This window comes from Patagioenas fasciata, chromosome 2 (genome assembly GCF_037038585.1).
Source record: "Patagioenas fasciata isolate bPatFas1 chromosome 2, bPatFas1.hap1, whole genome shotgun sequence".
NCBI lineage: Eukaryota > Metazoa > Chordata > Aves > Columbiformes > Columbidae > Patagioenas > Patagioenas fasciata.
In genome coordinates this window covers 65,390,815-65,417,729 of record NC_092521.1, presented here as the reverse complement: position 1 = coordinate 65,417,729, position 26,915 = coordinate 65,390,815, and the positions used below count along the sequence as shown (strand labels likewise).

The 26,915-nt window shown below is 39.2% G+C and overlaps 1 protein-coding gene across 2 annotated transcripts in view; it reads right to left on the bottom strand.

Annotated features, from left to right (window-relative positions):
- Window positions 1-594: 594 nt before the first annotated feature.
- The window catches only part of AHRR (aryl hydrocarbon receptor repressor), an 87,105-nt gene continuing 60,784 nt past the window's right edge, over window positions 595-26,915 (bottom strand). For both annotated transcript variants that reach the window (XM_071804332.1, XM_071804331.1), the window contains 7 exons: window positions 13,981-14,070; window positions 12,568-12,697; window positions 11,087-11,220; window positions 9,483-9,682; window positions 7,828-7,946; window positions 6,751-6,892; window positions 595-4,196 (listed from right to left, as the gene is read on the bottom strand). In XM_071804332.1, the coding sequence (XP_071660433.1) occupies window positions 3,077-4,196; window positions 6,751-6,892; window positions 7,828-7,946; window positions 9,483-9,682; window positions 11,087-11,220; window positions 12,568-12,697; window positions 13,981-14,070 (1,935 nt within the window). In that variant the 3' untranslated portion in view covers window positions 595-3,076. The remainder of the gene's footprint in view (window positions 4,197-6,750; window positions 6,893-7,827; window positions 7,947-9,482; window positions 9,683-11,086; window positions 11,221-12,567; window positions 12,698-13,980; window positions 14,071-26,915) is intronic.

Below are 26,915 nucleotides of genomic sequence, written 5' to 3'. Positions count from 1 at the left end.
TCAAATGTGATATGCAGAATAAGTGTGTTTTTCTTGGGTTCAGGCTGTATGGTACGATAAGGAAGTAAAGGTGACTGTATTCACTCAGTGGGGAATCAGAAGGTGACATCTCACTTTTGAGTCACACGTTCATCCATCTGCCTAAAAGAAAGCCATTATGTGACTTAGATTAGATTCTCTTACATGTAGAAACTTAATCTACCTCTATAATGTCAGTTGTGTAAAATGTGACTGGGTTTGTTGGAGACATGGGAAAAGTCATCTCAGTTGAAATAAACCAGGAAAGCCTTAGAGTAGATAGAGTTATGTCAACAAAACAGCCTTTATTCAGTAACAGAGAAATCTATAGAGAACTTCTGTTCTTAATATAAGTTACCGCCTCACTGAAGAGAGAAATCTGGCTGGTACAGTTGTCTCACTGTAGTCATGCCAGGAAATATTCCTAAGCTCAGACCAAGCATTCACTGGCACAGTCCTCTACAGCAGGGCTGTGAAACTCATTCTCACCAGGGGCCACATCAGCCTCACGGTTGCCTTCGAAGGGCCGAATGTCACTTTAGGACTCCTACAGTCCTAAAATGACATTCGGCCCTTCGAAAGCAACCGTGAGGCTGATGTGGCACCCAGTGAAAATGAGTTTGACAGCCCTACTGTACAGAATTGTACCTGGTGTGACCACTTACACCTGTGTGACATGGCACCAGCAAGCCCAGATGGGTATCATAGTGTTTTACAGTCATGTTAGAGCAATGTAAATGTTGAGAGAAGGTGCAAGGTAGTGTGAAACTAGACCCAGGTGCTCTCATTCAGAGGGCTGTGGCAGTGAGTCCAAGCGTGGAATTAAACAGCTTGTCTGCAGTGACGCTGGCGTGTCCTCCGCTTGCCCCAGCCATCTAGTCCCACCCTACTCTGTCCCCACACTGTCCTATTTCTACCCGGCAGCTGCACAAGGACCCAGACTTGAGAACATTGCGGGGTTCACAGCATGACCCTCACAGTGGCTGGGCAGCCCTGGCAGAGTGTTTGGCACTGGGACATGAGCTGTGCCACCGCTGAATGCCAAGCTACGGCTTCAGAGAGCTGCTCTGAGAGAGTCTAAAAGGAACCGCTGTATCAGCTGGATCAGCAGTGCCCCTGATATCTGACGGTCTCACTCTATGTGAGTACACAGTTTGCTTGCCTGGAAATATTTTTGTGATTTGGATTAAAGTTATGTGACATGAACAGTGGTGTATCAGAGAGCGGTGTAAATTATGATCTCATCTCTGAAAGGGGTCTGATGTTGCATTGCAAGAGTATCAAGCCAAGGATATCAGACTGTCTCAAATAAGAGGCAGCACATATCTGACAGAGAGCTGATGTGCCTCAGACACAAAAAGAGAGAAGTTCTCATGGCTTGGGTATGGTCAGCTGGACTATGGCAGATTTAACCTGAGCTACGGTAAGACATTATTGCACTTCTTTACTGTCCACTCTTCCTGCTGGGAACACTGCCTTCTGCAGGACAGTCATCAAAAGGTACATTATCTAAACCATTTCAGTGAAAAGTGCAGCATTTCAGATCAAACCATTGTTCACACGTGCTTAAATGACATGCAGAGAATGTGTATCTTTGCATCTGCCAATTCTAACCTACAGGCAGTAATTTCTATCAAAAGAGAGGCAGTCTTGGAGAAGAACAAGCTCCCAGGTGCAGAACCATTCCTCTACCTGAAAACTACATTTATCCCACATATTTACAGCATTTGGAAGAAGTATATGTCACTTTTCTGGCATGTAAAGCCATTCCCATAGTGACTAGTAGATATAGGAAAGAAGACATTATAATTTTTTATAACATTTTGAAAAAGTAAACGTTCATTATAGGGCTTCTTTCAAAAAGCACATGTACATCTAAGCTTTCTTTTAAATGATGTGGTTTTCATGTAGGTGAAGTTGATAAAAAGTGGAAATAGTGCAATTTTTTAAATGAAAGTTAGTGCAGGAGTCAAACTACAACAACAACAAAAATCAAACCAGAAGTTGTAGATTTCTTGATTTCTTTCTTTTTTTCTTTTTTCTTTTTTTTTTTTTCTTTTTAATACATTACTGTCTGGGTTCAAAGGAAAGTGTATGGATCTGTATTCATCCTGCAATTAGCTCTGGGTGAGATTAAGATTCTCTTTTGGGAATGGAAGCAGGGTGCTTTCAAAAATAACGTATCTCATCTTAGTGTGGGATTTGGTTTTGATATAAGGTGGCGATGTCTAACAAGCTGCTATCAGTCAGAGATACTATCAAATAAAAAAGTGCATTTCTTTTGTTAATGTTACAAGTAACAGCAAGGAAAATAATTGGAGAAATATTTTCTTATGTACATTTAGCAGCACTTTGTAACTCATTTATAGAAGTGGATAACATCCCATTGTTCAGTCTTTCAAACAGCAACATGAAAGGCTGATGGCTTTAAAATCGACAAATACGGGCACTATAAACATTAGTATTATCAAGAAAACTTGAGAAGAACTTCAGTTTGAAGTGAAATATTGTATTGGGAAGCCCTTGCCTGTTGGCATTAATTTCTGTTGAGATAAAGGAACAGCTGATGCATCTTCTCAGAGTAGGGGGAAAAAAACGGGGGGGGAAGGGGGAGGAACAAAAACTCCTAAGGTAAACTGGGCACACTGGAGACCATAAACATTTTCTCTTTTCACAGAGGCATCGCATCAGCTTGAGAAAAACAAACAGGAGAAAGGCAGGAAACAGAAATAGCTAGACCTTCATAATGAACTGTAGACAAGAAAGGAAAGATTATGAAGACAAATGAGCAGGTATACCTGTGCAGTCAGTAATGATTATTTTTCTGTGCCTGAGGTTTTATCTTGCTTTCTTTCCAAATATCACTATGAGAAGGGCAGGGGGTGGGGGGATGAAGTGTGTGTGTGTCTGTGTCTGGTTTTTCTCACACACAGATGGGCACACACACACTCAAATTCTTTCCACTGGCTTTTAATTTTAGAAACTCATTTAACCCAACCGGATGAGAATCTACAACTTCTTGCTTTTAACATTATAAATATTCCAACTGTTATAAAATCTATTGTAAAAATGTACATTCAGTGGTTTTATGAGGCACAGGACCTGCAAATGTATTTTCGGGGAAGCTCACGTGTACTCTGTTCTGTCCACCGTTGGACAACGGTGGAGAATCCAGGGGCTCACGCTTGATTGCTTGAACCAAGCAGGGGTTTTTAAATTCCCATGGCATTTTAAAAACCTCATTATTCTGCTCTTTCTCCTCCCCTGGACTGGAACTGTAGAAGTGGCTGTAGCACGTCGTGTGCGGCAGGTCAGGCAAGCTTTCCAAACACCCAGAGGAGTTCTGAGGGCAAAACGGGGCCACCTCCTTGCTACGTGAACCCTTGCAAGATCTGTTCAGGTTTAGGTTGTTGGGATGATTTGCTACGATGCATTGCCAGTTATGTGGCGTGTAAAGGCAGTGCCGTGGTTTCTGACAAAGTGAGGCTGGCTCACAGAGGTCTGGTTCTGTTTTGAGGTTCACTCTATTGGGGTAGCTAAACCCCGGCTTTCTCACCGAGCTGTTCTCATCCAGCCAGGCTCGGTTTTGCGACGTCAGGTAGTTATCGGCAATATTTTCAGAATCAGAATCATGTTCGGTTTTGATAGGCATCTCCAAGGGAAAGGGTGCATCATAGAGAGGCTCTGAAGATACGAATGGCCTCTGCAGTTTCAGATGGTCCGACGCATAGTTCTCGGCACAACGCTGTTGGACACCTGAGTAAGACTGGCAGCTCTCTGTGCTTCCCCAGTGGGAAGGGCAGGTTGATGCTAAATTTAAGAAGCTTTGGTCTCTGTTGTAGAATGATCCAGCTCTCCTGTTTGAACATGCGTTCATTCGCTGGCTCATAGGACAAGAGCTTGAGTTTCTTAAAGTCCAGCTGCTGTTTGTGGTGCAGTTGTTTTGAACGCCTAAAAGTGATGTGTTAGAACTGAGAGGTTCCTCTGGCATAAAACACTCACCGTTTGTGTGAGGCTCAAGCTTCACTTTTACATTGTCTTGTTCGTTTTTTACTCCTGTCCAGTTAAGATGCTTCCACTGGCCCAGAGTTTCAATGGCACTGTTATAAGAAAGTCCCTCCACATTTCCTTTCAAACTGGCAAAACCACTTGGTACCTTCAGTTGTTCATCTTCTTCCCTTTCAAACACAATAGGGAAAAAAAAAAAAAAGTCAATCAGAGGTTCCTAAACTGATGTTTTCTTGGATACAAATGGAGTGGCTCAACATACATTACAAATGATACTTTGCCCTTAACTTAATAGAGGACTCTCACACTCTTGTCCATATAACCTTTGCATTCATTCAAGAGAAAAAAGAGTGTGCATGAATCAGGGTGTCAGCATCATGTGTGCACAGCTACCTTTCTGTGTCACTGCTTCATTTAAATTCTGACATGCACTTATTCTTCCATTTCAGGCACACAGTTCACAAAGACTTCAAATATTATAGTACACTATGGGAACTACCTTGCACTTTTCTTCTTCCCTTAAAATATATCTAAATAATATTTGTGTGAGGAGAAATCTAAAGATAAAATGCAAAAAGTATCTTAAATGAGATACATTTTGTTAGCAAGGAATTATTTGGATGCACAAGAACTTTCTGGTCAAAGTGATTTGAAGGAGAACCATGGGGATCTTATATTTCAAGAATGCAGAGTTAGCTGAGAGGAAATAAAATGCCTGAATTAAGCATCTAGAATAGTCACAGATGTTCATATTGGGCGTAGGTTTGTTTCACATGTCTAACTCAATTCATGCTGTCTTTCCGTTTCTAAGATGACCAGTGAATTAATTTTCCATGGCCTCCAGCTGAAGTGCTCAACATTAGGGAAGAACTCTGGCAGAGAAAGTTGCCTGAGCATTTCCATGTCCGATGCAGCAGTTTTCAGAACTTGGGGTCCAAATATTCAAGGTCAGGATTTGTCTGGAATTCACTAATGTGCCGATTCCTGACCAGTCAGGATCAGTGCTATGAAACCACCCTCTCTAGACAAGAAATGGACATCTCAGTAAGAAACAGAGCATGAAAACCTGGAGAGTTAGTAAGGGGTTTAGAAGGCTTTTTCTTAGCTAGTTACGAAGAACGTTTTCCTTGGGTACCGACTCAAAGTGCAACTATAGGATTTTCCAGTAGAGGGAGTTCATGTTGTTACAAAGAGAGAGTGTCCCACTGTAATAAAAGTACACCAAGAAGATTATTTTCTCTCGTTTTTTCCATGAGGTATCGAATATTTTCAGTCCTCTGCTAAATATTGTTATTATTGATAGTCCTGAGGTGCAAATGGTGTGATACAAGTTTGCTGCAGAACTTACTTCTCAGAACATGGTCTAATTGGGAAACCACGAACTGAACAAAATGCAATAGTCACAAAAGCTTAAACCCCCAAATGAAGACTGTTACAGTGAAAATTCTAGTGAAAATTCTCCAAAAGAGCAGTAGTAAGGATGAAGTCTGTTGCAGACTATTAGGAAGACAAAAGTGAATATAACCCCCAAGACCAACTCTTGTAACATTTCAGTCTGCAGGAACTATCAAGCACAAAGGAAGGATTTTCACCACTCAGGGGGTAAAAATGTAACTAAATAAACATCGAAGAGCATGCTTAGTTACACACACATATACACAAAAATTGTAAGTAGAAACCCGAATACAAGAAACAGCCCTTTTTAACCAGCTGCTTAACAGAAGCTTATTCCCTCACATAGCAAGATGACACTTGTGCTATCCCAGCAAAGGTGAAGAGTTCCACCACCCTCAGGTGGGAGCTTCTCTGCTGTTCACATGGACACTGGGCCTGCTGCCCGCAAGCGATATCTACTCTGGAAGTTCAAAGACTTTTTCATTTATTTCTCTCACCTGCAAGGTATCCAAAAGGAAAAGAACAGAGCTAACAGCCACATTTTTTTCCACTGGGCCAGCTGGTGCCTGCATAGGCCTCCTGGCCCCTGCTCATTCCGTCCACCCTCTTATCTCTTCCATCAGACCAGCTTGAAGAGATACCTCAACAAGGCCCAGAGGAACTGGAACAATCCCATGCGGGAAGGAAGAAAAAACTATTTGGAAGGAAAGGGTAAAACCTGGTGGAGAGGTCCTTGTTGAATGCAAATCTCTGAGACTGGCTTCAAATTCAAGGTTGAGCCTACAGCCAACTAGATGTATCTATCAACATAAAATGATTATGAGCATTCCTGTTTAGGTTATGTTGAAAATCCGTAACTAAAGGCATGAGCTCAACTGTCACCCAGGAGGGAAAAAAAACCAAACAAAACCCAAAAAACAACAGCTTAGCATCATCAAATGTTCAAATGTTAAAATGTAGTAAAAGGACACCAAATCAGCAAAGAGTTTTGGCTGCAAAGTAAAACAAGACCCAAAAATACATTTTTGTGCAAGAAGGTCAAAACGTATTAATAATAAAGCATTTTATTTTTGAATTATTCTGTTTTAATATCTATGTGCACTCAACTTCAGAAGAAAAAAGACTGAAGAAAAGAAATAAATATTGTTTAGGATTATAACAGCCATTTGATATGATCCACAACAAAAATGTATATTCATTTCATAAACCCTTCTCAGACAGCTCTTCTCTTAGGTCACGACAGTCCTTTTAAAGATCTTATGCATAAAGAATACATTCATTTTTCTGAAATACAGATTTTTTTTTCGTAGTATTGGAAAATATACTTACTTCAACATTTGCTGTTGGGCAAGGACATACTCTGAACAACCACTTCGGTAGAGAAATTGAGTGTTAGCTTGAACCCAGACCCAGTGATCTTCATTTGTTTGTACTTTGACTAGAGAAATGCCATTTTCTCCGTTATTCTTTGCTACACAATTCAAAAGAAACACTATTTTAATATAAGCAATTTTTAACATTTTTTTCTCGCCTAAACTATGGTGAATGTTCACAGGTTTCTTTGCTGCCCTGGAATCATCAGCACAGGAAAGTACAAGCTAAAATATGTCACAGAACTAGGCAAATTACATTAAAAAATAAAATATTAAATACCTAATGAGGCAATATGAAACACTTAAACTGTAACCAAGGAGTTTTCAGTATTATGAGTTCATTATCCTTTTTCCCTCTCAGCACTATATTGACAAGAAGATGTTCATGAAAAATGGGGCTATGACAGAGGAATGGTTTTAAAGAAGTTAAAGTTTTCCAGCAGGTATGACAGAAGACTGAGTATAACTCTGCTCAAGAAGAAGTTGCCCATTAGGGAAGACTCGCTGTCAGAATTTTATCCATCGTAAAATTTGAAATGTAGCATAGACTGTCAAAGTATTGCCACAGCCAAACACCAGAAAGCATGAGTCAAATCTGCAAGCAAACAGTGAGTTTTAAAGACAATACATTCTGAATTTCCTCTGGTTTTTGATCTTTGTGGAAAAGTAGCATTTGTAGCATATGATCCAGTTTTCCTTGAGAAGGCATAGATATAGTAATCTATTATTAAGATTTTCACATAATCTTGTTAAATTCAGTGCTGCCGTTTCTAGGGAGCATACATTGAGTATTCCTATTTACTGTAAACTTGGCATTGCAGTATTTCTGCTCACTCCAAAATAGCAGACTGATTCAGAGCTATCTTTTCAGGTGGACAATCTTTTTTTTTCCATTTTTTTACAGAAGCAGTTTTAGAGAGTAGATAAAAGAGAGCACTGGGATCAAAATCTAGAAAACCTAACAAGGAAAAAGAAAAGGCAAGGTTCTTTCTCCATGAACTGTATATAATCCAAAAGTGTTTAGCAGACACACCTTTGATTTGGTTTTCAGCAATCTGTAACACGTTGGTGAAAGATGCACCTTCATGATGACTGTTTCTTCCATACGATTCTGCTGCTTCACAGAGGCCTGAACTACCTTTGGAACTGGAGCTGTAGAGGACAGAAAATAGAAAAAATTCCTTGTCAGTGAATGACAGTAATCACAAACTCTGAAAGATGTGATCTTCAAGCTGTTGACCATTACCAAAGACTTACAGTTTCAATATACAGTAACCAAAACTAAGTAATTTTGCTCATGACTTACTCTATCTGGAATGATGTTTCAGCTTGAATGAAGCCAAATGCTGTGTATATTGTGCTCTGCCCGTTCAAGGCACATTCAAGATACATACATCACACTGACCAGCAACACACTTAAGAGTTAACGTGACTTCAGTGTGAAATAATCATCATATGATTTGAACGGATTTCTTCCAACCTTTAGTTCAAAGTGCATATTAGGGTTTGTGAAGTGAGCAAAGTCTACAACACCGCTTTACAAATTTTTCCTTTATTAAGACCATCATAATAAATTACTATATAAATTTGCCCACCATCCCTGGCCAACACGCCTCAGGTCTGAACCAAAGCAAACAGTCATATGCCCACTTCATTCCTGTCAAATCCTTGGCCACTATCCAGTCAGTTAGTAAAACCGAAGTAAAACAGCTCGCTTCTAGGAGCTGGATTCTGATTGTCATTTAATTTCTACTGGGCCACTGAAAAACTGGCAAATGACTTTCTAACTCTATTCCAAAACCATGCATAGTCCCTTATATCAGCCTTCCAGTATTTTAATTATTGTCAAAAGGATGTATGTGCTAGAACCACATTACACGCCTGGATGGTAAATCCACACATACAAACATGCATATTCTAATTAAAAGCAAAATTATGAGGCTGTCAGTCACACTGATGAGCATTTTACTTCACAGCAATGGACCTCATTGCTGTAAGGTTATATTTAACCAAATTAGGGAATACATAATCCCAGCCCCAAACATCATCTAAAATTCAATCATATAAAGAGTAATGAAAGTAACTGTTAGGAAGGAAATGAGTCTGAACACAATCTGTCCTCATCTTCTGTGATTGCTACCAAGTGACCAGCCCCAGGCCATTTAGTGAAATTGTAGATTTATGTGTTCATAAGCCTTCTGTTGTAAGATAAATACATACACCAAATACGTCTCATTTAACTCTACCTGAACATCCACCCACCGACACATTCAGCTTTCTAAAGTTTTCCGTTGTTTGCTACCAAAATGCCCAAGTCCAAACAATTGTGCTACAAGAAGATACTGAAATTTGAGAATTCTCAGTAAAAATACTTTTTGTTTTCCACTTTCACAATTAGTAGGATGACTTATTGCATTGATAACATCTGAAGGTTAGGAAGATATCCTAACTTTCCAGTTTTTAGATAAAATTATAAATATACTTAATATGTATTCTATATAAAGTACAATATACTATCTTATACTGTAGTTATTATGTATTATATAGTTAAATCCAGGTAAGTTATTCACTTTTTCTAAACAGTTTTAAAATGGAGTTACTTAGCCTAATTTGTGCTTTTAGCATGCTTAATAAACAGAAAGCCCTTAGTATACTTTACTAACTGCTAAAAGACTAATTTGCAAATACTTTGTATTCACTGCTGCTGCATCATCAGCTTTGTGTTTTGCTTTCACCAGCAGGCTTTTCATCTTCATTTCTGTCACAGAAGGGAGCAGAAGTGGTACCACTATGCAGAATAAGGACAGCTGAGGTGGCAACACCGTTCCTGATGAGGATTTCTTCCTTTGTCCGAAAAGAAACTTTAGTTTGCCTTGGAACTGCATCGTCTGTTATTTGGAAAAAAAAAAAAAAAAAGAACATGTTAAGCGTTTAGTATAAACATTTTAAATGCCCATACAACCTAGGACCATGTTGTTTAACATTAAAACCAGTTTTGAAACAGGGAACAAAACTAAGAATATCATTATCTTCATGCAATTTAAGCCACTCCATTTCAGAGGCATGGTGAGTGGAGGTACTATCAGCAGTAAAATGAAACATTTGTAGTTAGTTCTGTGTTGTTGTTTTGTTTGTGTTTTTGTTGTTGTTTGGTTTTGTTTGTTTGTGGTTTAGATTTTGATGTTTTGGTTTGGTTTTGTTATTTTTCCTTTTCTCCTGTGTACTTAAAGTAGAAGTTCTGCATTACGTTCTGTTTGCTAAGCTGGGCAGTGTATGGTGGTGCAAACAGCTATTTACTCTGTGCCTCACTCTGAAGCTGGAAATACTATTTTTCTGTGTTCTGTTCTCTCCAGTGAGATGGTTCCTAAGTTTCTTTCCTCTTGCCCTCCCCTCTCCCTGGGAAGCCTGTGGACTGGCACAACCCGAGGGCTGTGCAGGCAGACGCCAAGGGAAAGATATGCCCAAGGTAGCCAGATACAAAGTACATAGCTTGGAAGGAACCATCTATCCCCACCTCAAATCTCCATAATAATGAGAAGGCAGAGATCAAGTTAATAGCAAGCTGCTGCCTCTCAGACAAAAATAACCTACCACAAAATCAGTCCTGTTGAGTCGGGGCATTTTCCAGAGCTACAAGGTCGAAACAGGGGTGCAAAAATGGCTAACTGGTACATCTGTTCAGACCAGAGTCTTCCAGCAAGGGAGCATCTGAGACAGAACTTGCATTTCCTCATCTCGTGCTGATCCTCTCATTGTCTTTGTACATGCCGTACTTTGTTGTAAGAAGAATCAGCATTGGTCTTTACTAAGGAAATGGGAAGTGATTTCTAGATATGAGCCACTCTTTGTAAGGATATTTGAGAAGGATGTGAGAGATGCTCTAATTCTGGTTTTTATTATTGAAGGACCCTTTACAAAAGGGGAAAATGCATCATAATTATTCCTATTCCTTTAAGCAAATATTTTGTCTAGAAATTCAGGCTTGCCACACTTCTGCTAGGCCTAGTACAAACCAATAATGGTATTGTCCACAAGAGCTTAAAATATAAAACTTTATAGATGCTTTCAATTTTAAATATTACAACCTTCTTTTATCCCATCACTCTTTATATATATTAATAAATGTCTTTATAATAGATGTTTCTTTTTAGTGTAGAGCAAATGAAAAGTGTATCCTGTCCATGGTTCTCCACAATATTTACATTCAATATTCATGTTCAAATATTTTTCATACAAAGTAATTAAAATCTAGTGTGCCATGACTGCAGTTCTCTAAGTGCAGTTATACTTACAAGGAAGCCAGAAGTACTGTCCAACAAGCAGCGAACTCGGCAGATGAAACAACGAGTTAAGAAGGAAGAATAATCTGTTGTCGTGCTGTCATTCTCTTGTGCTTTAAACAATTTACTGAGAATATGTTCTTCTCCTAAGAACAACAGTGGAGGCAATATATATCAGATCACACTAAGAAAGAACAAAAATGTTCTGTAGCCAATTGTAGAACCTGTTATGGCAATTGCTAAAAATTACTTTATGGAAGGGGGCGAATATTAAATTGCATAATGTATAGATAAATCTGCACATGCTCTACCAAAAGAAAAATGAAAAGCTCTACAATGGGTTTCAGGTGACTTTCTTCAGAAACTTCAACTTATTTCCTGAGTTTTTGTGATTTCTGGTGTTGCAAAGCAGGATAACAGATGTTGCTGGTTTTGAGTTCAGAGATCGCAGAAAATACATTAGAAAAAGGAATGAAATAAAGAAAAATGCTAATGCAAGAAAAAGAAATGAACAATCGCTGATTAGCTAATGTTCAACTGCTGCCTCCTTGATTTTTAACGAAGCATTTTCCAGTTCTGGACTACAAGTGCATAGCTTTTGAAATACGTATGTCCCAAAAGACACAAGTATTTGTGCAGAAGTTCTGAAGTTCTCCGCTGTAGATATTAGGACAAAAATTCCAAATGTTTTGTAACTTTTAATAGTTTGAAATATTCATACACTTTGTTTTGTTTTATGTGTAATTCCTACAAAATCTTGCAAAGTTCCTCAGATGTCTGTAAGACACTTGCAAAACACAGAAACTGCAAGAAATTCTACTGAAGTTTCACGACTGTGTTCCTCAGGACTTCATAAAGGCGGCTGAAGGATTGCTTGAAAGTTTCTCCCCAGCCTTCTCAAGACTGTGCTTCCTCAGTTTCTTTCCTCAATTATTTCCTCACCTTTTGGCTGAAATGAATACATTTTCCTGGGATCAATAATTCTTTATAAAGTTTACAATTTTGACCCCATTGTGAGAAAAAAATCCATTGCTAAACCTACTTTTTCTTCTGAAAACTCCTGTCCACACAACTTTGCATTGTATAACAAGTGGCAGAAAGTTGTGTGACTGCTGTGGTAGTGTACAGGAACATTTAGCATGGGGTTCCTTTTCATTAATGAGAGAAATAATAATGTCCTGATCAGTATGAACAAAAGGTTGGTAGGACGAACAATGATGCTGTTCATTCTGCATGGGTAAGAATATCCATAGGTACATTGGTCAGAGAAAAATGAAGGAAACATCAACTTTACAACCTCAGTATCACACACTACCTTATAAACGTCACACATCAGGAAGAAATGTCATCTGTGGGATGAAAACATCATAAATGGCCACTATGCAGCTTTCCAGTGAAGACTTGATGTGGAACAGACGGGTGTAGGCGGAGTGCAATTATACAGTGCTTTATACAGTGGTGCCTATGTTTCCAACCAGCATATACAATCCCACCTGTTTCTGTCTGTAGTTGCTGTCCAGACAACATCTGGGGAGGATTCATGGCCCAGTGCAGTTGTCTACAGAAATCCTGGCGATCATCCACATGAATGTAATCATATATGTTTTGGTGCATTACATCAGTCTGAAACAATTACAACAACAAATTTGTAAAGGCAGTGGGGCAGACGCTTATCTTTAGGTTGATAATTTCCTTAAAATAATGACTGGTGTAAGATGCCTTCAGAGCAATGATTGATTGAGAAAAGTTATTTCAGAGGTCCCCGCTTTTCACATCTGCTTTTTGACTTCAGATCCTAGATTCTACTCTGAATTCTTTGCGCATATGCAAATGCGACTCATAGAAAGGTCCAACTGACAGCTAGTGACTAGTGGTCTCCACCAGGGATTGATGCTGGGACCAACCCCGCTTAATTTCTTGATTAGTGAATGATAGGATAGAGTGCACTGTCAGCAGGTTTGCAGAGCATACCAACTAGGGAGAGCAGGATGGCTACTCAGACCTTGTTGCGCTCTAAAAAAAGGGCTGACAGAAACATCAGGAAGTTCAACAAAGGCAAAGTTCTCCCTGATTTTGGGTACCCCAGGAAAAGGAAGATACCGAAGTGAGCCCAGAGTGTACTACCAAGGGCTGGAGCACGTGATTCATCAGGAGAGGAGAGAAGAAGAGGGTTTGTTCAGTCTTAAGACAAAAATTCAGGAAGAACTTATTGCTGTCTACATCAACCGAATGAGCGGGTGTAGAGAAGACAAAGCCTGCCTCTTCTCAAAAGAACAAAGTGGGAGGACAAGAAGCAACAGACACAAATTGCAACATGTGAAACTGAGATCTGTTATAAGAAAAAAAAAAAATTACAGTCAGGGTGGCTAAATACTGGAACAGATCTTCCAGAGGGGTCATAGAAACTCAGAACTTGACTAGAGGAGCTCCAGACCAACCCGCTCTCACTGGATCTGCTCTGAGCATAAGGTTGGACTAGATGCCCTCCAGAGCTCCTTTCCATCTACATGGTTCTGTTATTCTGTGACTTTACAATACATTTATTCTACACAGGCAACCAGTCTAGAACAGTAGCATCTTATACTGAAATTGAAAGGAAACTTTTAGCTAAATCTTATTTTTACAATATATCATGTTTCTGTTAACAAAAGCTTTCCAAAAGGAAAGTCATCACAAGGAATTAATCTTCACCTGTCAGATCACCAAAAAAAAAAGGAAAGTTAGTCTGAAATGGCATAGTAAAATGACTTCATTTCAGTAATAGTGTATGTCTAATCATCAGTAGAAGGGTAAGGCAAAAAAACCATGAGTGCTACGTTTTAGAAAGCCAGTTATCAGGAGAGACTCCAGGAAAGTCATTACAATGACAGTGACTAAGTAGTCTAAATATTTGTTAGTATATTTACCTGATGAAACCCTAGATAGTCCACAATCGTTGATGATGCATAAAATATCATTCCATCTGCGCTCACGACCAACGCAAAACCGTTCAGTGACTAAAGAAGAGAAAATAATTAAAAATATATTCACAAAAAAAGGGTAAAATGGATATAAAATGTAATAATTTAAATAATATTCTAGATACAAAAAAATCACCCAGAAAAAAACATTGGACATCCAATTTTTCCAGAAAGGCCTTTTTTTCCTAAAATGAAAAGATGATTACTAATCCAGAACATGCTTTTTTTCCCTTTTTAAAAAAGTTAAGATAGCTAACTACAGTGTAGCTACCATATTACATTAGTAGTTTACTATCTACTTTAAATTTTATTTGTCATTAATTCATGTAATTAAAGGTGTTTTTAATTTTAATTTAAAACATCACATTCCATATAATTGCTTTGAATTTATATGCATTGATACCTATAGATAATATAATAATCTCCAACAAGAAAATTATATACATGTGCTGTTGTAGCTATGACTTTAAAACTGGATGTGTATTTTAAAGTATGGGTATTTTCTTAAGCTTCTATAAAAATACATAGCATAATTGCATAAATGCAATGAGTTTAAAAAGTAGGCAATAAATATGTCACTGATACAGACCAGTGTTTAGTCTAGAAAAATGCTAAATTAATTCTCATAGACTCAGTGATGCAAGGAAAGCAACCAGAGAAATCCAAAACCAGAAGTAAGGTTTAAATGAAACACACGACGTGAACATTAAGATCCATCACGCTGCATGCAGACTAATTTTGCCTCTCTTCCCTTGATAAAGGTTCAGTAACAACATTCAGGAGTTGGACTCGATGATCCTTGTGGGTCCCTTCCAACTCAGGACATTCTATGATTCTATGAACATATCTTCACTCCAGGCTTGCATTCCAAGGTAGTTTAGACGATACTTTCATGTGATGGTTTTGAGGTCTTTTCAGATTACAGTTGAAATGGCTGCTGATGAAATACCGCCATATTATTATTATCCTTGCTTCACCTTTCTCGCAGTTTACTGTTGTAGTGATGTGCCTATTAATCCTGAGTTAATCCTGAACCACAATGAGGGCAGATTTTCAATTGCTCAGTAATCAGATACACTGACATATTTTTGTGAGCTTGGTTCTGTTTTCAGTTCCTAAATAAGGACCAGATTTCCAAGACTGCTCGAAGCCTGTTCCCACTGTGACAATGGTGGGCAGAATTTCAAGAGTTTCGTGCACAATAGGCCGACCTCCTCAGAAGATTTGACCCCAATCACAAATGTGGAGCACCTTGGGAAACATGGCCCGTGGGGACCATACATAGCCAGGGCCTCTGCACCTCGAAGAACATGTGAAACAGTGACTGGAGAAATCTAGTGGAGAGACTGGAATGGCTCATCTATGTTTGGGAAGAGCTGTAGCAGCAAGTGGTTCCATTAAGTCAATACCAACCATGAGTCATCACTGAGAACAGTCAAGGGCAAACCATTTTCAGCTCCAGGTCAGCTCCACAGGTACAGATCCTTTCCAGTATAAGTGTTATCTCCACCTAGTTGGGTTTGTGTTGAACACTGGTTATCCCTGTTGACTCCTCAAGCACAAGGAGTTGCTGGACTGGTGTTATTTTCTGCTCCACATAATGCCCAGATCTGTCCTAGCACCTCACCAACCAGAAGATATGTCAAGATTTCTACATCTTCACATCTGTGCCTTTCACTATGCTGAGAGGAGCCTTCATAAATGGTATCTGTCATATCCATTCCCAATGTCAAGTGGAGACAAGAAAGCATTTTTGGCATCTTGTCTCTGGACACATCTTCAGAGCAATGAAACCATCAGTGATGCGATGTTAGGAATTTTGTTGCATTTTGAACATCTGGCAGGTCTTTTAATTTGAACAGACTAAAAATTTCCACAAGTTAACCATAGGACATTTAAGGGAGCTCCTTCATGCGAGTGTCTGTGGCTGTTACCATGCACGTTCCAAAAGACCTCCAGTCCCGCTCATGCAGCTGGGACAGGTAGAAATTAAGAACATTAAAGAGATGTTCCTAACCTGAGCAAATTAATACACCAAGCCCTATCTGGGAAGGCTTAGAAAATGACCCCAAGACCTGAGTATGATCAAAGAATCTCATACAGTATCACGCTGCACATCTTTATAACGTGCCTTCCGTTGTCCTGTAGGCAAGCTGGAGTTTTTCAGCCCCAGTGGGAAATATCTGGGGGACCATCTGCCTTTGCCAAGGACTGTTTTTACGAATAAAGACATAAATACTTCTATGTGAAAATGAATCTTCTTAATCAAACATATGGGCACATACTCTTTAGGCCCAGACATGTAGCCTAAGAGATCAGTCTCTACCTTCAAAATATAAAACTTGCTCCCCTATAGTTGAAGGTGGGCAGCTCTTTCTTCATACACATTTTTCTTTCACAAAGCCAGAGTTGGACTGGATCAGGTACAGAAGTTTGTAAAAATGAGAATGGGAAATGGGACCATGTGTATTTCTAAGGATTTAGATGAGTGGACTGGCAACTACATCTGTGAGGTTGGAGTAGGTATTGAGGAAGAGCAGGGGAGAGCAAGAGGAAAGAAAAAGTGGAGGAAAAGTTCAAGGATCCATGTGTTTAAATTAAGACAGAAAAAAGTATGGATTTCAGGGAGGTATGTAAATAAAGAGAATTACAAACTTCCCCCACTTTGTTTTGTTTTGTTCTCAAAATGCTGACGTCCTTTTCTGAGTTAAGGTCTCTCAACCAAGCACTGCCTGATTTTCATGACCCCAAACACATTAGATGCTCTGCCCTGCAGGCAGGAGAAGCAAAACCCACTTTGGTGCAACAACAACTTTTATGAAGCCACATGAAGCTATTGAGGATTAACACAAATTCCATGTGTTTAAACCCCATTTTAGCTGGGAAACCTGCTGCTTCAACTACAATGAGAAGAGATGAGCTGCACATGGAGTAAGACTTTATAACCAGTAAGGCCTACCCATGACTGCAAATTTTTCTGTTTTCTCAGTATTACCCTCAAGTGCAGTTCAGTGTGAAACCTGACATCTGTAGCACAGAAGACTCTGAATAGAGCCAGAGTTGGGCTGAGATTTATGTTTTTCTTACTTACTTACCACAGCTGGTGTAAACGAGAAGGGTGTTTGCTAGCATAGGTCTGGTACCCCAGAAGTGGGTAGCAGTGATTGCAAATGAGTAGGAAAAGACCTCATCTGACTTTCTCAGATAAATCTCAGGTATCATATGCAACTCCATACTCAAGCCCTTTACCGTAATAATGCATAGCTATTTTTCCATTATTCTGGCCAAAATCGTAATGATTTGTAAGACTGGGTGGAAGAGAGAGACAGCTTCAGTCCATGAGAATTAACAAAAACTATTCCCAGCTTTTTTCTTCTAAGTTATCAGGTCTCACGTTAAACAGGACAACAAAGTATTAAATGACTTCACTTATGCTTCTAAACATTCTCAGTTACTGAAATGAAATTCCCAGTGATAGCTTTCTCTCATTGCCAGCGAACGGGAGGCTGCACTGCTGTGCTGTGTCAGAACCGCAGCAGCCGTCTGCCTGGGTAATCCATAACCTGGGGGGAGGAGAAGGGAAAGAGGACGCACACCAGCCTCATATCCCTCCCTAATGTGAGGCCATCTCTGCCCCAAACACAGGGGGGAACAGCACAGAGATGTAAAGGCAGCTCCCTCATTTCACTTTATTCCTTTCAGTAGAAATAATGGAAAGCCTAAAATAGGGCTCTTGGATTTAGAGGGGGAAATAACCGAACTCCATGGCTCAATGACAATGTTATTTGCTTTGTGTACAACTGGTGTGTTTTAATCAACAAATTCCACTTGTATCCTATCACAATTTTTAGCAATTTGCATATAGTTACACAGGTACACAGGGACACACTCATGCGTAGAAACACACACACAAATATTAGGGTGGACGTTTAAACTTTTGCAACGAAAACCAACTGACTTTAAGTCTGCAAAAAATCCATGGTTGCCAACTTCCATTTGGTAAACCATACGGATTCAATGACAGATGGAATTTCTAATCCAGGATAATAGTTGAAACATGTGAGACAGACTTAAGTATGTTTTGTGAACGTTTGTTTGTTTGTGTTTGGCTTTTTAAAAGCTCTTACATGAGTTTTCTACATTGTACTTAAAAAAAAAAAAGAGCTTGGCACCAGACAGGGGCCTGTGTTCTTTTGAAAAAACATGTACATCCAATTATGTACTCACGAAAAGCTGCACCTGCTACTGAAACAAAAAACAATTAATCTGTCAGTTCAAAGAATGTATGACATTATTCTGGTGCTCACAGTAGCTGTGAGATGAAAGGTATCAGTTCCTTCCATTAAGAAGTTTTCGAAACATTATTAGTCAAGAGGTTCTCTTTGGGAATGAAAGCAAATATTTTGAGGAAGATAGAACTTCCTTTGGCAAGATCCTTTATATATCCTGATTTTTTTTTTCTGGTCCCATAGCAGAAAATCAGCCAGCAAATACTTCAAAGATATTTTGGTCAAGGTCATGGCATAGTAAAAATAAGGAGGGGGGAAAAAAAAAAGAAAGAGAGAACAAGTTCCAAGCCACATTTCTCTTATTACTCTTCCTTGAAATAAAGGAAAATTCACTAGCATTAGGTCTCCAGAGACCATGTTACTATGGTTACTAAAGTACAACAGTCAAGGCCTGCAGCCATGCCTTGCTTTGAACAGATTTTCGAGTCACGCAACTTGGGTACTAAATTTCCAGGGTCAGTTGGCTCGCAGTTTATCTGGAACAGCTTCATCTAATAGTGTATCGCTGGATTTTTGCATCCTATGTGGGATGGGGCTGTTTTCCGGTGATCTAAATAAGTAGCTATTTAAAAACTCTGGAAATGATATCTTCATTTTTGTCTTATGAATATTAGGATGAAAATGCAGACAGTTAATGTGTCTTCTGTCTTTAACTGTATTGTTTAATGAATCGGTATTTCTTCTGCTAGTGTTTTTAGGACTCATAATTGCCCTTCTCAAAAATCCCTCTGGAATCCCTGAGGTTCTCCCTATAAACCGAAAAAAATAAAAAAATAAAATAAATGAGACTCTTACAGAACCCTGAAATAAAACCCCACATAAAAGACTATTCAGAAATACCATATCTGGTGACATCAGAATATGGCCTTTGCTCGACAAGTACAGTATCTCTTAGCCCTCCGGACTCTTCTGCATTTCTCTGGTATCTACAAAGCAACTTCAAAAGGAATATTTCTGTGAGTAAGCACTATTCCGTGCGAAGGGGGAGTGGCAGGATTGTTTTTAGCATTCAGTTTTGATCAAAGGCTTGCGTGCACTGCTTAGTTTTCAGGCAAAAGAAACAAAACAGAAGATGAATTCCCATTATTTGAGCCAGGGGAGGAAGTAAATCCTACAGGCTGAAGCCTACAGCCATTGGTTTATATGGGAAGCTTTTCAGTGGGAAAGTGTCAGATCTAATTGATTTGTTTTCATATACAGCAGAAATGTTGTTTTTCAAATACAAAGAAATACATACATGTGATCATTATGCCCCTTCCACTCTTCTTGTCTTCACAGATAAAATGAAATTCACATTCCTGCCTACGTCCTTGAGCCTGGATATCACTTAAGGTGCCTTAGAGACAGTATGGAAATTCAGCATCTAGTGCTGTGCTACCCAGAGCAGAACCTGGCAACATTTTCAAAGATCGTTCACATTCCCAGAAGAATTTGAGCCCTGGCACTCCCATTTACTGTCAGAGGGAACAGCTGTGCCATCTGAAAGACACAGACAATTGTGAACCATTCAGCTGGTGAAGTTTCTCATTATTGCATTTTTCAGTGTCCCATCACTTCCACCAGGGAACGAGGGCAACTTTGGAGATACTTGTTTATATACGTGTCTTCAGTCTAACGAGGGAGCTGGAATGCTGTGGCTCGTCAAGAGACGGCAGACAAAATTGGCCTCTTGGAAATCAGTTAGGAAAATGTAAGTCATTGGTCTCTGGTAATTGTGAGCTATAAACTTTCAAGAAAACATAGTAGTTCCCTAGAGGGTGAGATTGTAATGTGTACACACATGTAAACGCACTTTAAACTACAGCGATGTTGGGTTTTGTTTGCTTGATATGTAATAAATATTGGACACAACCAATAACAACTTTGCCTTTAAAGCTGTTTTAATTGCATTATGTGAAACTGCAAATGTAGGGGGGTTTTTCCCTTATACTTTCCCTCCAAGCTAAGCTTTTGCAACAAAGCTTGCTTAGTCTGTGTCAAGTCCTTGGGGCTGGGCCTCTCTTCTTTACTATATGCACGAACCCATCCCAACTGGATCCCATTGTTTTCACAAGTACTAAACACTGGAAATGAGAATACAGACCATGCTTCCAGAGGGGAGTAGTGCGAGTGGTTGGTAGCTTAAAGACTGGTTGGGAAGGTTTTGCGGCTACAAAATTCATGGGTGACACCAAACACCTCATGACAAATTTGTTACATGGCATGTTTTTTTAGATCAAATTATTAACACCCACAATGTTTGGTACTGATGGCAAGTTTTGGTGGATTGTTTCATGTCTAATTGTAAAAAATCCATTACTCTCTTCTTTGCATTACCAGTTAGGATTTTGTGAGTATACACATATTACCTGAGATTAGTGGACATTATACAAGTGCTGGAGACTATTCATAGCAATCTAAAGAAGAAGAATATTCAAATCATTAATCCAAAAATTGTCAGAAACCCCTTCACACACATTTTATTAACTAATACATAGATATTTGTGTCATGATTACTGGATATGCTTGTGAGCACTTGGATGAGTAACATGTCATTTACCTTAGCAATTACCATGAAAGGACACTGACATAATCTTGTATAACTTTTCCTTTAGCCTCCTCTTTAATCATGATGTTGAATTTAAAATTGTGCTGTACCGGTAATAAAACTGTACTGTCAATGCTCTTTCACAAATACTATGCCCTGGACTACACTTGGAAATAGAAACCGTCTTTATATTGATTTATGCAATTTCTCATTTCACTGCCTCAAAAGCAGATGTTGTATTCACAGATGGAAGCAAAGCTGGGGCAATATCGTATCTTCAGTGCAAGTTCAGCCCTTCTTTCTTTTGGAGTTCTGCAGCTGCTCTGGGCTTTTCAGTCTTCTCTTCAACAATTTCAATATAGAAAATGAGAGCCTGATTAATTCCATTTAAGAAGACTCAAAATGAAGCATTAATTGCTCACTAATCTGCACTTGTAATAATAAATTTAGTTAGGTAGCCTTTGCAATAACAAGTGTAATAAGATTACCCATTATCTTCCACAGAAACAACTTGCTGAAAAGAATCTCAAGTAATATTTATCCAACATGTTGGACAATTGGACATATATAAGTACCAAATGTCTGGAATTTTTTTTTTTTTAGTGTTATATACATGTAAGTGCGTCAAGTCCTGAAGAGAAAAAGTTATCATAGTATTCCAACCACAGCTGACTTCTGTTTGTACTTGCAAACAGTTAATGAGCAGGAATGGCAGACATCTCTTGCTGTAAGGAATCAAAACCTAAAAGACACAGTCTTGCAGCCTATAAACAGAATGTGATGTCCTAATTTCACAGCACTATTTTTCTGTCTATTTAGCACTATATATCAGTTTTTCTTACGCAGAATTATTTCAGGGAGAAGAGCAAAACAATCTGCACTTCACATTCTGTTCAATGATATATACTAAACCAGCTTTTTTCAACACCATTTCAGGTCACTGGGGGTTTTAGAGAGTGTGGCATTCCTGAATTCAACTCTGGGAACTGTCTTACTGTGCCAGTTATCCCCTTGCACATGTTTTGTATTCTGTATAAAACATGCTGTCCCACACTGGCTGTGAATTCTGCTGTCAATGTGTCACACTGACCCCGAGAGGCAAGCAATACTTCCTCTCATCTAGATATCAAGTGGGTGACAATGGATTGTCTGGAAAGAGGTAAGGATGGAAAGTTAGGGACAACTCCTCTACCCAGCAGCAATGACTGCAGAAAGCTGAGTTATAGGCTAGATGAACCCTTCCCCGAGGCTCTTTTGCAAGCCCCTGCTTTCAGTTTGAGCAGACATTTGTCTTCTTATTGCTAAAATAAGCCCACTCTCAGTTAGTGGAGAATTCTGGGAGAATTGCAGTACTGGGAGGAAGGGAGAAGGTGCAAAACACAATGGCGAAAATGCCTGCTGTTTGTCATCTTCTGCTTTTGCAGCTAGGAGTTCCTGGAAGAACTGCAGCTACAATGGGATGCAAAAACTCTCATTTTTCTTTTTTCTACTCATAAGTTGTCATGGACAGTTAAAAATCAGAATGATGGTGACTTCTCTTGACGTTCTTGGAACAGGAACAGAAGTATCAGAAGGGTGTCTATCTGTTCTGTCTCCAAATCGATACTATATCCTTGCTAATAGGAAACAGTACATTAAATGGTCAGCATCATATTTTTTAATAACAGTTTTCAGTTCAAACCCATCAAATAGCATATTCAAGTTTTACTAACTGAGGTAGGCAAAAAGTAAAGTTGAAATGTACTCAATATTTGTATTTTCTTCTGAAACATTCATAACCACAAAACAAAATCACTGCTAACTTGCAAAAATTCTTGTCACTTCGCCTTACTTAGAAGATAGCAAGGCTGCAGTTCAATAGCTTTTCTGAGTTGAAAACGAGGAACATACTGGAAGCAGGTGTCAGCTGTAAATACAGGTTAGGTTACTAATTTATAATTTAACTTCAGCCAGCTGAAAACCAGTTAAACCATGTAAGATTGCAATCATCTATCATAACAGACTGGCATTACTTGAAGTATATTTCTATTTCTTTTTTTTAATTTTTTTATTTATTTACGATACATTACTTTGCCATCTTCAAAACCAGGACACTTCCTCAAAAGAAAATGCTCGTGCAGAAATGTGTATGGAAGGAATAGTGTGTTATGATTGTCTTCATTACTTGAACACAAGAAATCCTGTTCTAGTAGCAGACTAAATCCCTGTCCATCTACATGATGCAGTGCTCACATACAGATATATTGAATCTATTGATTGGGGAGAACGGTTGCCAAGGGTTATCTCTGAAGTCAGTAAGAGAAAGAAAAAAGCCCAAAACTAATGGAGCTGGAACGGGAGAATATGTTTTGTTGGGGAGGAAGTCACGTGGCCACTGGACCGTCTCCAGAGGCACCAAAATAGCCAGAGCAGAAACAGAGGAAGGGGCTGTGAAAAGTGAGCTCGGATGGAGCAGGCTGCCGTGAATGGGCTGGATAGAGCACCAGCGAGCTTCAATTCAGATCTGCATGTGGTCTGCACCCAAAGTTTGTTGATTCTTTACCTTAACACCACTGATAGACAGCTGCTCCATTCACCAGTATATCGAAAATTTCTCAGCTCGGCATCCCCATATGACAGCAGGTTTGCCTCTGCCCCACCAAATGGAAGCCAACTTTTCTGATGCCAGTGTAAACCAGAGAGGATGTGAACTGTCCCTCCTCGCTGCACCTAGCTCCCCTTTCTATATCACATTAACATAAGCTGCTTGTCCTGATTTTCCGATCTGCTCACAGCTTGCTCTCCTCTCAATTATGATCTATCATTTCATGTTGGAGAAGCTAAGTATTAACTCCCATCAGTCCAACACATTACCCTCACCTATATGCAAGATTTGAAAACAAGCACTTGATGGTGTTCCCCATTTTGCTAAAAGGCTCCACTCAAGTCTCTGCAGGGATACCCGATTTATCTCCTTCAAATCCCTCCTTAGAACTCTTGCAAAGGTCCTGGCAAAGGTCAAGCTGCTCATACACTGTGAGTATTGGCAATCGTGGTTACAATTTTTTTCATTATTTCTGTGCGCCCTCTTGCCCATTGAAATGCGTCTTTCTTCACGTGTCCCCCTGAACGGAGACGATCACATCTTTTTGTTTTGCTCCCCTCCTCCGTGTCAAACTGGAGGGTGCCACTGCCTTGCACTTCAGAAACCTCTGTTCGGTGGCAGCATCGCAATTGCTATAGTTGTAACAGTAGCATCAAGGACTGGAGCAGAGAGCAAATGGTATTTGGAGGTCACAGGCTTTTCTGTCCACATTTGTTTGAGAGGAAAAAAAAAGGGGGCGAAAAAAAAAAGAATAAGTGACAACATTATTTGTTTATAGGGCAACAGAAAGGATATTTTTTGCACAAAGTTGTGGCCATGCCAAATTTCAAGTCTGGATTTTAGAAATATGCCTACTTGAAAAGAAGAAAAAAAAAAAGGGATGGGGGCCTCTGAAATGTTCCTTTGTGTTTTGCCTACGCCTGGCAAGAAGAAAGTGAATGTATGCATGTGATAGAATGGCAAGTTACTCCTGACCCCATTTATGGCTCTTTTTTTCATGGGTAAATTATCTGTAAATCACCCCAAGTGACTAATGTCAGCTTAAATCATGTCATTTGAATTACTGGGAAAAGGTTCCTGTCTGAAAACAAACAAACAAACAAACAAAGCAAAAGGGCTGTTTGAGTAACTTTTAAAGGTTGTATTAACAGCAAAAGAAAACGCACTGAGACTATGAGCTCTTTATAAGGACTTCTATTTTGATGGCCCCATTTTAAACCAGTAGATTAAAAGGTAAAGCACGGTATCAAAATCTAACAGGATTTACTTTAGAGGTACTGTGCTAAGAGAGTCAGCACTGTTGGAAGGTGAAAAGGAATTCAAGACCAGAATAAATCAAAAAGTGTCTCCCTACTAGTTTTTGATTTCTGTAGTGCAGCCTTGGTCATAGCCCTGTATAAAAGCCATGCACTTTGCCTGACTCCCAATTTACCTTTCCAAGTTTAAATTTAAAAAATAACAGGAAGAGTAAAATCTCTTGCTCTCTGACTAAAGTTTAAACTGGAGTGTATTTTTCAAGTGCACGGTTTTATCAAGTACTGATTACATAAATCAGTTTGGAAGGAGGAAGTGGAATTACACTAACAAGTTTAAAAAAATTACAGGAAACCAACTGGGAAAAGGGTTTCCTATGTTATTTCCTTATGCAGAGTGAAGAACAGTACCAATAGGATGTTTTCTAATGTATCATTTTCCAATTCCCTTGGAATGAAACTTGAACTCTGGTTCAAGCTGTTAGTAGAGGACACCTGAAAATACCTTTCAGTGCCAAAATCTGCAGATACACCTCTCTCTTCAAAGTAACTCCCAGAAAGCTTATTATTTGCAGCTACTTTTAAGGTAATGACATAATGTTAAATAGCATGCTTCAAGCTTGCATTGTATCAAGTCCCGAATCCTTTACTTAGAAAGTCTGACTTTGATTGGTTTTGATTAAGAAGACTTGGGCTTTATTTGGTATTAAAGCTAATGAAAAATGCCTCGCTGACTTCAGTGGGAACTACTAAGCAGATCCAAAGCTTCCTATTCACAATAGTGCCCAAATCTGTGAGATGGACTTAAGAAACAATATATAAAGAACTTTTCTGTGAGAAAAAGTGCCTATATCTGATTATGCCATCACTTTGCACCAACAGTCAGTTTAAAGCACAAATGCTGGTTCAGTAGCTACATACCTGAATTGCCTCACTGGTCATGTTACAACTCAAATCAGCAAAATTCATCTGCTAAATGGTAGAATAAAGGCATGCCTACAAAACACAGAAGCTCAGTTTGAAAAATCCAGCTTTAGATGATTAAGTGGTTAATGTGATGAAGCTAAGATTATTGATACCGGTAGAGAATTATAAGGGCAGCACCACCAAAACTAGCTTTTGCTGTTTTTCTCCACTTCTGAAGACAGACATGATTTTGAAGAAGTTACTTCCTTTTTTTTCTTTCTTTTTATTTTTTTTTAATAAAAGCCCATATGTCTATGATTTTAAGATATTTTTAAGATGCCAGACATCTGACAGTCTTCGCCTAAAATTTTAAATAACTAAGTTGTAATTGTAGTACTCTCTAGGAAGGGTGGAGAATAAGACATTTGCCATAGATTAACATATAAAATGTCAATAATTTGCTTTTTCTGCCCTTGATGAAAGCTAAGTGGTCTATACAGTGTTTAGCCAGAAGAAACAACGTCTCTTTGACACGCACAAGAAGATTCCAAACCATTCAGCAGAGTGCTGCTAAGCATACACACTGAAAGCACAGGTCTCCTGCGCATAGTCTCCTGACAGGCTAAAATGAACGAAGACTGGTGTAGTTACCACCAGATGCTCCAGAAGAGTGGGGTGGGCTGCAGAACCAGGGAGGTGCAGATGTTCCCACTGAAAGAGCAGGTGGTTTCAGCTTCTGAGCAATGTTGTCGAGGTTTTTGTAAGGGAGCCTGGTGTCTCTTTGAAGTACATGGAGAAAAACAGGCTATGAGCTTTTTTTTCAGGTTGAGCCTGCAGCCACCCCTCTGTTTTGTATGTAATTCAAATTATGCCTGAAAGGCCCTTGCATTTCTTACTCTCCTGCACGTGTTTTATAGCACAAAATCCAATACCTTTCTATTCAACCATATGTCCTTTTTGGTTTTAGCAGGAAAAAAGATAGCTCAGGCATGCATAGTTAACTACCTCTGCTCAGGAAGAGTAGATGTACAGTGTCACTGAATAAAAAATACCAAGATAGTATGATGACTGTCTTCTTCAGTGCAGCCATGAAGAAAAACATGAGACAAAACCACGAAAATGTGATTCTTGTGCACTGAAGCCTGAAGAGTACAGGACTCATGTAGAAATCTGCCTGTGAACTGCACAAAAGGGTGGTGTGGAACATTCTGAAAATAGCATGGACCTTCCCTGGCAGAGCATGAGCTGCCTGTGAGCACAGAAATGACAAAAGAGGCCAGGTCTGGCCTTTATCAGTATTCATCGGCGAGATGGGGCATGAC